We start from the raw sequence: 12,008 nt of genomic DNA on the forward strand, positions 1-12,008 counted from the left end.
AGAAAAAGATAAGGTTTCCTCCAAACCAAATTAAAAATTCTATTCATAAATACAAATAAACAAAATTCTAAAAAACATATATCCTAATAAGAACCAAAACCCACCAAAAAACCCTCTCTGAACCTATCCTTTTCTTTACTTAGACTTAACTTGCTGTTGTAACCTATTCCCAATCGGTAGTGGTTGTTGTTGTGATGAATGAAAATGACCAGACTTAGAAGAAGTACAATGAAGTTCAGAACCAGAACCAGGACCACATCCGATTCTCTTATCAATCCTTTTGCCTTTTTTAAAATCATCTTCACATCTCAAATCATTAATCGATAAGTTCAATAAATCCTTTTGATTTTGATTATGATTATCATTCATATTCACATTCAGTTTAGAAACCTTTAAATTCTTTTCTTTTGATTTCATCCTACTTCCGAATCCACTCGATTGACCTTCCAATCCAACCGATCCTTTACTTTGAATCTGACCATCCCAACCACCAATCCCACCACTACTTTTCCTACCCTTAACCTTCTTCTTACCCTTACTTTGTCCTCCTGCTCCATTCACTCCTCCTTCTTGTGGTTGTTCAATCACTTGATATTTCTTACTCTCTTCCTCAAACCATTTCAAAAACTCCACTTCTCTCTTCATCTCAATCTGTCTATCATTTTCTTCTTCTTGAATCTTAATCAAACTAGGTTTACATTTCTGTTTGATAGCCCATGATTCAGTTTCTTGTTGGTTTTGAATCATTGAGAACTTCATTAATTTCGAATCATGTACTTGAGCCGATTCAATCATTCCATCAGTCGTCATCATCACACCACTTTCATTCGTGGCTTCTTTTCTCGAAACCTTCATTCCTTCTTCTTCTATTCTTAGAGGTGGTGATGATCCACTTCCAACCCCAATCGGTAATCCAGAAGCATAAAACGAAGTAGATGAAGTAGATGAATAATTCGTCCATGGTGTATCTTGATGATACTTTTGTGAACGGAATCCCGGTGAAACACTGTTACTTCGATTCCCAACCGACATCTTCATAGGTGTAATCACTGCAGCTCCTACAGCAGAAGCAGGATCAACTTGATCCAACGCTTTAGTCTTCATTGATGAACCACCTCCAACAAAGCTTGATGATGGTACTTCATGATTAGATCGGTTCATCGTAGGTGAAAGTCTAGTGGTACCCATCATTTTCCCATTCGCTGATGAATGCTTCTCAAAACTCTCACCCTGAATCTCTGTTCTACCCACTGCTTTGTTGTTCAAAACATTACCTTTAACAAATGAAATCGGTTTAAGAACACCCTTGCCTACATCCATCGATTTCGGATTCGAAGGTGATGTTCTCCAAGCTGATGGTTTCACAATTTGAACATTATTCTCAATCGTCGGTTGTTTAGAAGTCTCTAAAGAAATCCTTCTTTTCTCTCTTTGAGATAATTTCATATTCATCGGAGTTTCAAATGACATTCGTATCGGACTTGCTTTAGTAGAGTTATACGTAGACACATTAGATATTTCACTTGGCTTTTCGGTCAACATAATGGATCGTAAGTCGACTCGAGTGTTCTGAGTAGCTATACCTTCCCAAGGTGCATGTTTTCCTCCTTCTGATTTCTTCAAAGGTTGGCTTTCAGAATGATCAAGTTCGTCCATCACAAATGGTCCTTCATCGGGTTCTCTATCATCTATAAGCCTACTAGGTGGTGTGGGGATCGAATGTGAAGTGACACGGGTAGAAGAACTCGTGGGTGGAGGTGGAGATACTCTAGGTACAGATTTACACAATGACTGTCCGCCATACGATCCTGGACTTCCAGATGATAAGTTCAAACCAGTGGTCATAGGTAATGACCCAGTACTCTTAGATTCATTTAAACCCGAAACCGACTGAGTAGAGGTGATTTCAGTTGGCTGATGATTAGACGATGTGTTTGATAAAGATTTAAGAAACTGTTTCCAAAATCGTGGTGTCTCTCCTACTTTCGATTTAGGAAGATCCAATTCAGATAGAAAAGTCACATTCGAATGTAAAAGTGCTTCTTTCAAAGCCTGACAACGGGTCTGAGGAAACTTGACTTGCTGTGAGCGTTTAAGATATTGTCCAATTTGTAATAAGAGATCTGCTGGAATATTCATCAAAGCTTTGTCTTGAAAGATTGTCTCCAAATTGCAAATGATGTAATTCATACATGTGTCTTTCAAGGCATCTGCTTTGTAAAAATCGGCTTCGGCTGCAATCGAGGTAACATTGTTAAGGTTGACTAGATCACGAGTGAGCAAAGAGTTATGCAATTAGTTCTCCAACTCCTAATCAGACAGAAAAATCTTCGAACGCACTGCAATCTCGAAGGACAACGCTACAAATCCATTTGAGCTTGTCCATGAGTAGCTCATTCGCAATTGCCATCACATCACACACGAAATCGATGAACTCATCCAGAGACCCGAATCCTTGATGAATGTAACACATCAGTTTGTAGTAGGTTGGAGTAAGTCAAGCAATAAACAATAAGATAATCGATAGCAACACTTACCTTCAGTGAAGAACAGATCCGTTGCACCATCCGTGTAGATATGGCGCATCACGAGCTCCATAGCCCGTTTAGAGAAATGACTCATATCAAGACGGATAAGATCACCATCAGCTGTACCTACTTCTCGGCGACTAACAAGCCAAGCATCGTCTTCATAAAGCATTTGAAAAAAAGGACATTGAGCCCTCAATAAAGTAGAATGACAACTGATGACCTCATCGGATTGAAGCTTCAATTCGACATCTGGCTTGATCCGATCTTTCGTGTCTGATGAACATGATAGTTGAGCTTCAAAATCAACCGATAAACGAGCTTCTGGAACCACTTTTCCCATTCTGATTAAAGACTTATGTAATGCAGAAAGATTGGTCAGACTGGCCAAACGTTCAAGATCAGTTTTAGATTTCTGTAACCGGATTGGTAGTGAATCGAGATTTGATTTCAAAGTTTCTTCTATGATCTCCGGATAATCTCGTTGAAACGCTCGAAGTATTCTCATATCCCATAGTTCTGGATAATTATCAGTGTACAGGTAATGAACAAAGAGAAGCAACGAAACCAATGAAGTCTCGCGAAATTCCAGTACCGGGAGATTCATCAATCGTTGTTTGCCATTACAATCGATCGTTTTCGTACCAGCTTGGTAGTACACTATATCCTCATGTGACTCTTTTTCTTCAATGACCTGTCTCAGATAATTGCTACGAGAACATAATACAAACTTGTGAACTAGAATCGTCTTGTTTTCGACTAGCAGTATCATATCACCATTTCGCAAGGGTAGATCGAGTCCTTGGTCGGAATCCCAATATAAAGACATACGAATCAGCGCGCAGCCAACTTTCTCATCCCAGTCAAACGTATGATCGTCTTCCTCTCCTTCACATTCATTCTCAGTGGGACCAGATCCATCTTCTTCATCTCCAATTTCGTTTGCTCGAACAAATGAATGGTTCAAAGCTTTCTGCGACGGTACAGTATGAAGTTCTGGAACCGAGCCAACGTAGTTGTTCAAATGCGATAAAAGACGAACTAGGGCCGAAGGTAAAGAAATACTTTCAGCAGCACAACGTATCTTAATCTCATTCAAAGTGGCATCTTCACGAATGGCAGCAAAAGCACCAGTCGGATTAGCAGAAACCTTGGTGATTCTTTCAAGATGAGCTATTCGAGTTGGCTTTGGATTCCGAGTGTTTTTGATCTGTTCGCCCAATCGAGCAGGACCGCCTTTAAGACTGGACTGAGTTTCAGTTCGCTTTGAATGAATAAAAACGTGTCCTGACTTGGTACAAAAGATTATCGATCCATCCATTCCGACAGCAGCATCAGTGACCGCTGTGAATTTCTTGCCCAAAGTCCAGACTCTTTGAGGTTTGTATAAATTTGCGCTCGATGAGAAACTTTGAGGATGATGTTGACTATTAGCGGAAGTCAGCTGCGTTTGTCCGGCGTGATTTGATTCTGAATGAGTGCTTCTCCCGAGGTCCAAAGAGAACATATCACCCATATTAGAAACCGCGGCTAGAGTCTCATCGAAAGCCGAAATCTTGATGATTCGAAGATGACCAAGGCCTTGATCGCGAGGCCTATACACTGGTATATGCGCTGGAAAGCGATCTGAAGGAAATATCACTTTTATACAACTATTCGATCGGATAATAAACACATCCGAGTTATGACAAAGGAAAGCGGTAGAGTAATCTGTACAAGTTAACTGAGATATGGGCGAGCTTGCAGCTGTTACTTTCCGAGGACAAGTTTGAATACTCGTGGACTGAGAATTGTTGCTCGTACTTGGATAACCGAGTTGACCTTGATGAGCCCCCCATGTATACAAAGCATCAGCAGTGAAGCAAGCACTATGCCACTTTGACGCAGCAGCTCCCAAGACGATTTCTTTTTTCAGAGGACCAAGCACTCGCTTAGGATCGGCTTGAATCACTTCGTTTGTTGAACTGGAATTGGCAGCTGCGTATTCAGGGGTTTCCATCGTATCGGCGCCATATCCTAGCTGACCAAATCGGTTGAGACCACAACTATAAAGGTGACCAGCTTCGGTAACAATAATCGTATGATCTTGTCCTAATGCAACTGATTTGACTCTTTGATTCATCAACGCGCCCTTGACACGCGCAAAAGTAAGCTGAGTTTGAGCTGTGATGTTGTTATTATGGACCTGAGTACCTGTGGGTTGTTTATTGTTACACCATCCTAAACCAAGTCTACCACCGGACCCAAATCCACAAATCCATAATTCGCCAGTTGTTGTCACTACGGCTGTGTGAAGCCTACACATTGCTACCACAGATACCGGGATGGGCAAGAACGCATTGATTTGAGACGAAGAAGAACTCGGTTGATTCGGATGAGGTGGATGCTTCAGGTGGATTCTTTCAGGGTGAGCGCGATCACCCTGGATGCCCAAAACAAAATTGCGATTGTTACCCCAAGTAAAGAGTTCAGTCCGATTCTGCTCTAGCACAGATTTTGTTGTAAAAGCTGGTGCTGGACATGCGCCGTCAATCGTTGAGTTGTAAAGAGCAAAAGCAGACATTCCTGAATGACAAAAAAATCAAATAAGGCTAGGTATCACTAAAATCTCATGGTGAATAATTACATCAAGCAAACTATCAAACTTACCCTCGTGGTCCCTGATATGTATGTCACAACCAATCTCATCGAGCAAAACCTTGGCAAAACTAAGATTTCCACAGAATAGCGCTCGATGCAATGCAGTCCATCCATTCTCAGCGTCAGTGGCATTAACTTGAAGTTGAGGATGTTCGGCCAAGACCTTCAACCATTCGAGTGCTTCAGGTTCATTCTCAGATGACGCTAATTTATGTAATAAGCATCGGCCCAAAAGATCTTTACGGTTGACATCAGAAGATGATACAAATTGCACATTGAGACTAGTGAATTGTGAAGATGGATTCGAAGGACTCTTAGAAAGTCTATAACTCAAGTTTGAGATCCCATTGGAAAGGTTGCTTGGATTATAGGCCAGAGATCGTTCGAAATTGGCTTTTTTCGTATTGTTATTGTAAAGAAACTTTCGAAGATGGTCGAGGTTCCTAGACGTATAAACGTCATGGATGTTAAGATCGACATGATTGATAGGTTGAAGAGGTTTCATAAGATGGTGGAGAAAGTCTTGGTCTCCGTTCCTTTTCCTAGTGAGCCTGATTGAAAAAGCTGACTAGAAAAAAGAAGGAAACGAGGAGATGCTAGTGAGAGAAGGCAGTTGATGTTGGGGATTCCCTCGAGTGTATTGAAGGTCTGTGAGATGGTGATGGATGCAAGGTTCTTGGATAAGTGTTCAATGAGTTGATAGCTGAAGTTGAAGTTGATGTTGGTGAAGTTGATAAAGTTGAAGTGGTGCGATCGGATCTGGAAGTTGATTGTCAATTTAATTTTTAATTCACTTGACTTGATCAATCATCAAACGAGTATTTGTTCATTCAATGCGCATACAACACAAACTGTATCATACCCGCCTTTCAAAGCTCACCTGGCCCCGAAGAAACCATCAACCGGACCCGGTCATCCTTCTGGTCCACGCAAAACACATGTTTTAAATGCAAAATATACCATGAGTCTGACTCAATGGAAATTACAAATGCCTTTTTGATGATCAAGCTGTGGACTACCTGTTGGTGATTTTTCAGACCCAGAATCCAGACTTTAGAATCACCCAAAAGGGTCATCACCGTCATAACCCTACAAAAACTTTGGGAGACCCCATGAAACTGATCATCTCAAGATTCAAATTGAAAAGATAACTTATTGTGTTGATATCTTTTCTTTAGAATGCCTGATAAAGAAGTTGATGATTTCGTGATTTGATGTAATCCTCAACTAAAACTCACATGATTTTTACCATTTTCTTTTACATATGTACCATTGTGAATGCAGTTTGAGAGATGTGTTTTTTCTGCATATGTTTTATCTTGGTGGAGCTGAGTTTTGTTGAAACATGAAGACTCGCTGATTCAAGAAACCAGTGATCAGATGGAAGAAAATAACAAGGGACAAGCTCGAGACTCTATCAGCCACAATAGGTGACCATGCGGCTTGTACAATTATTGATTTCATCTGGTAATATGAGTGAGTGCGATGGCGCCGATATTAAAAACAAGAAACAAGAAACGATATTTAGAGAAGGGATACCTATACAATGAGGCCTAGGATTCTGATAGCGTACAAACATTTCAAAAATGAAACTCTGATAGTCTAAAATGATAGAAAAAGATATCCAAGATACAATTGATAACCATTTGACAGTGAACGTGATAGAAAGGTTGAATTAAAAGAGGAATCAAACAGGCATTGAGCAGATCATAAACATCTCCCTTTCAAATAATTTAAATACTATCCTAATCTCCGCCTAACATCTTTCATAACGATAAACGAATGATATCATAAAATTAAGCAAGAAATACACAAAGGAATCCGGTACGTTATAGTCATTTTTTTACTGTGAGGGTGAGGATAGCACGAGGTTGAAGCAAAAAATGAAGAAAGTCAATGAGCAAAAGTTCAAAGATAATCGCAACGAGAAAGTAAAGAAGGAACTAAAATATACTCACTTATGTTAGAAAGTAACTTACTACTTAATAATCCAATATCTTCTTTTCTTCAAGGAAACGAAAAATCATCTTCTCCCATAGCAAATTCCCCAAACTCGTCTTCTTCCTTAAAGAATTCCGTCATCATGATCTCATCTAAAGACTTCAATCTATTCTTTAAATTCTTGTTCAATAGTTCATTGATGACTTCCGAGCAATTGATCGAAACCGAATCAGGAAAATAAATTTCTTCAAATCGAATACTTTCTTCTAAAGTTTGAACTCCCACTATCCAAAAAGATAAAACAGAAAAGTCAGTCATTGGAAAATTCGAAAAACAAGAAATTAGATGGAGAAAAAAATAAAAGACATACTTTGAGTAAAAGGTTTTTCACAAGTCACAAGTTCATACAACATCACACCAAGTGCCCACCAATCAACCGAGTTTGTATATTTCTCTCCAATGATAAGTTCAGGTGATTTAGCATACGGAGTTCCACAACTACCAGAAGCAAAACCAGAAGGAGCCTTGATCGCCAGACCGAAATCAGCTAATTTGATTTGATCATCAGAAGTCAAAAGCACATTAAGAACTTTAACATCTCTATGAATGATTTGTTTCGAATGAAGATAATCTAATGCTTTGGCTACATCTAATGTATAAATTCTTGCTTGATTTTCAGATAAAGGATCACGACCAAGTCTTTGACGAAGATCACCTCCTTCGGCTAATTCGAGTACGATATGATACATAGAATTCTTGAGATAATGGTCGTAGTATCCAATAATGCAAGGATGAGCAAGATCCTTCATTAAGTTGATTTCGTTCATGATCATATCATCTCGAGTCTCCCCTTCAGGGTTACGTTGAGCGATTGTCTTGATTGCATAGAGACGTTTATTGGACGTAGATCTAGCTCTGAAGACCGAGCCAAAACTACCTGAACCAATCATCTTCAAGTCTTGAAACGCTAAAGGGTATCGAGTTCCGAGATTAGAAGTGCTAGTATCTGAAGCAAGAGAATTGGAATCAAAACTCGTTAAGGGGAGACGGTCGAGTAGGATTTTCTTCGAAGACATGATGATTCAGAGAGTAGGATGTGAAGATAGAGAAATCAAGAAGGAAAAGGTGATCAAGATAGTGGAAAGGGGTGAGATGTGTGATATGAAAGAAAGATAGAGTGTGGATTTTGGATTTTGGAAGGAAATTCGCTAGAAGAGTTTTATATACCACGAAATAATGACTCAAGCTGATCAGCTCAACTCCTGTATAAATCTCAAAAACGCGGGATGGCATTATAAAATGCAAAATAATGCGAGCTCTTTAGATTTCACCTGGATGAGTAGCGGTGAAAGGGGAGTCTTTAAACCATCAAGTATAAAGTCTTTAGGACTCCAGTGCTCTTCAGCAAAAACGACCCATATTTTGTCATTCAGTATAGCTTGATCGTATCTTCTGGACCACCTCTTAGCTTCCAACACTTCAAACGATCCGAATTAAAAATTTGATGGATACTATAACCATCTTTTCGTCCGTGAAACTGATCCATGAAGTGGTTCGCATTTCTTCAATCAACCAACAATCATACCGTCATTAGGAATCCATCTTAATGAGATGCAAAATGATCCTCATTCTATATTTCTCATTGTAGGAGATATCCTGACACGCAAATTCACTCGACTCAAAATTCAAAAGGGCAAAGACATGACTTGTTCATAACCCTATATAAATGAAGCTTTCAAGTTATCCTTTCGTGTTAGAGTTAGAGGTTTTAGAACACGTAAGCATATCTGCTCCGATGACCAGCTTGCGTAAAATGATGTCTCCTTCATGTACGAGATAAGTTTGAATAATAACTTCATATTGCTCACCAACATAATTCATCTCAAAGATCTCTCCAGGACCGGTTTTAACGCCATTCATTTGATCCAGAATCATTCCAGAAGGGGTAATGAATTTCAACAGATTCCAAAGGATTATAACTTTTCATGGTAGTGGCTCAAAGTTCAAAAAGCTGATTATTTCACTTATCCAGAATTATCTGTCAATGTCGTTTACACAGAGTCCTTTACTTATGAAATTTAGACGTTACCGGACGCGCAGGTGTATCTGCCTTGATGATCAGCACGAGGATCACAAATCTTCCTGGGGCTACGCTATCAGTTTGGAAGTAACAGTGTCTCGATGACCAACCTGATTGAGGTTGAACAGCTCTAAAGCCTGCTGTGTGCTGTATTCAAAGCTCAAGATCGTCATCGAGTATTCATCCAGAAAACTCTCTCAATGACCCTCACACAGTGTTTCTTGAGGCAAGATTCGATTGTGTGTAAGAATCAACTCGAACAATAGTAGCGTGTCGCTTCAAGCTCAACCAAATTCACGTTGATCAATTCCATCGAAGCATTTTGGAGCCTGATGATGTACTTTTGACAATGATCATGACAATCTATACGTCCTGGACACTTTTCTTGTGTCATAATCCAAGAGTTCGTCCTCAAATCGTGTACAATGTCGAACTGGTGCTCTTCTTCCTCGTATTCAGCTTGAGGACCTCAGAGATGGTTGATGTATACTGATGACTCAGTCTATTTCATCATACATATAAATCCAACTGGTATGGAATGATTACAAGCAAAACAAACTCCAAACATAAAATGATATATAACTTGATATCAAGAGTCTTAATATAATTACAACTTCTTAGAAATAAAACAAATGGAAACCGAAATGGTTAAAATCGTATCGAAAGAAAGAAACGGGAAATGTAAAACTTGAGGGTATTTCAAGTTGATTGAAAAAGTTCATTCGAAAGAACAAACTCACTGTGCGAATTCGAAAAAGACATATTCAAGATCTATAATATGTCTTCCTGAATCTCAACTTCACTGAATTCGATCATTCAGTGAACAGATTGGAGATTTGGTCAAAGATGAGATCTTAACAGTTGCAAGGCACGGTGACGTAATTCTACATTCTTCATTGATCCGAACAAGAAGTAAAAGAGTTTGATCGATGATCATCTTGAACTTCAATCGCTTGACCATCATCATTTCTTCAAAACCAAATTCACATTCCAAAGACGAATCGTGAATTGGATTGAATGTGATCTGAAGTCTTGGAATTTGAGTCATGTCATTCTACCTCTGATGAGGCAAGGAGAACTGATCTCCGTCGGTCTAGATTTGATCATGAGGGTTTTCTTCAATGATCATCAATATACTTCTAGTCGGAATGAAGTCGACTAAACTGTCTAAAGCGAATTCCATCCCGAACACATTTCTCCATCAAAAGGAATGCCTTGTGATATCGAATTTGGTCATCAGTAGTCTTTGTGACAACACGGAGACTGTTGTGGAGGTATCGAGTCGGGCTAGGGGTGAACGACTCTCATCAAATCGAATGGAGATTTGTAAGATTCCGAACTGATGTTTCGAAATCATTAGTCGATCGAGCATGATTTCCTAATCCTAGCGAGCATCCACTACACGTGGGAAATCGAACGAACATCCAAGTCATTGGTTTAACATCACTTTTTGGAATTGTTGAATGATTGTACGATAAGAGATGCTTCAAACAGCTTGAGACATGAAGATCAAAGGATTTGTCATCTTTTTTTTTCGTTTAAAAATGTTAAGCGTGAGGGGAATCCGACTGGAGGATGATGGATCGTTACCCCTAACCCCTAACCCTAACCCACTCACTTTTCAACCACTCTCAATCTTTTGATGTTCCTCTCAAACACTCTGACGCTACTAAAGTTCTACAAAGGTTTCCATGGACGTATGCTCTTCTTGATATGATATGTCCGGTTCTTTTGGGGTTTGCTTTACTTCATACGAAGTTGACGTCACAAACAATTTTTTTTTGAAAATCCTTCAAAACCACGGTCAACAAGACCATCGTAGTATTTTTTACGGTCCGTAATTTTTTCATCCATTCTGTTGCATCTTGCTTCATGAGAGCATCAAGACTGACTGACTACAGAAAAATACTCGAACAAAACTCTTCACTTGTCTCAGCGAGTAATTACCCAACATACGGAAAAAAATCCGACTTTCTAACAAATCAAAACTTCAAACGAGATTGATGGTTATGTAAACCGCAGAATAGATGGACTGCTTTTTGAATTCCAACATAAAGGAAGGCCAAAGGATTTAATCCACGTTGCATAGATCTTTCTGGGCGGAGAAGATCAACTTTCTTTTGATCTGCTTGAAATTGATTCTTCGTTGCATAAGTTTTCTTTTCATTGAGAACTTGATCATCGATGACACATGTTAGGTGAATCATCCTTTATCTCGCGTGAAACTGATCAAACCACAGATGATGTTCAATGAAGTAGATGGATACGTATAATGTAATTGGCACGGTAGGCACGGTTCATTTAGGAAAGCTGTTTGTTCGGATCAAAGCTATAGAAGCCTCCAAGAAAAATTGTTAATGGAAATACATACAATACCAAGAAGATTGTATATAGACAGCATTGATCAAGATCCAAATGCCAAAAAGAAATATAAGAGCATTAATCTAAATCCAGATCGAAAGATCGAATTTAATTGTACCGATTGATTGGTCTGATTTTAATTAAAGAATTGGTTTTTTGAATCAACTCATTTTGATGTTGTGAGGTGATGGTGAGATTCGAAGGCTTGAAAAGTGATTGTGAGGATGAAAGAGCATGGAGATGAAAATGATTGTGTTATGATGTGATGGTTTGCAGACCTCCGTTACTTGAGAATCGACGAGTCGTTTAGGATGAAGAATTGATACTGATAGAGAGTCCTTATGACTACGAAGTGAAGAGATCCATCGATGGGTGTTTCTGATCTTGATTTTTTGATTTTTGATTTTATTTTATTTTAATTTTCAATCAATTTCCGCAACTGGCTAGTTTAGGTTTTT

The 12,008-nt window shown here is 39.1% G+C and overlaps 1 protein-coding gene across 1 annotated transcript; it reads right to left on the reverse strand.

The window, feature by feature from the left end:
- Positions 1–135: 135 nt before the first annotated feature.
- MELLADRAFT_91837 (uncharacterized protein) lies at positions 136–5,673 on the reverse strand (the record flags this gene model as incomplete). The annotated part of the gene is made up of 6 exons (XM_007414899.1): positions 136–2,264; positions 2,341–2,454; positions 2,538–3,031; positions 3,260–3,501; positions 3,571–5,093; positions 5,178–5,673. 6 exons carry the CDS (start codon positions 5,671–5,673, stop codon positions 136–138), a joined length of 4,998 nt encoding a protein of 1,665 aa, XP_007414961.1.
- Positions 5,674–12,008: the final 6,335 nt, after the last annotated feature.

This window comes from Melampsora larici-populina (assembly GCF_000204055.1).
Source record: "Melampsora larici-populina 98AG31 unplaced genomic scaffold MELLAscaffold_46, whole genome shotgun sequence".
Taxonomy (NCBI): Eukaryota; Fungi; Basidiomycota; class Pucciniomycetes; order Pucciniales; family Melampsoraceae; genus Melampsora; species Melampsora laricis-populina.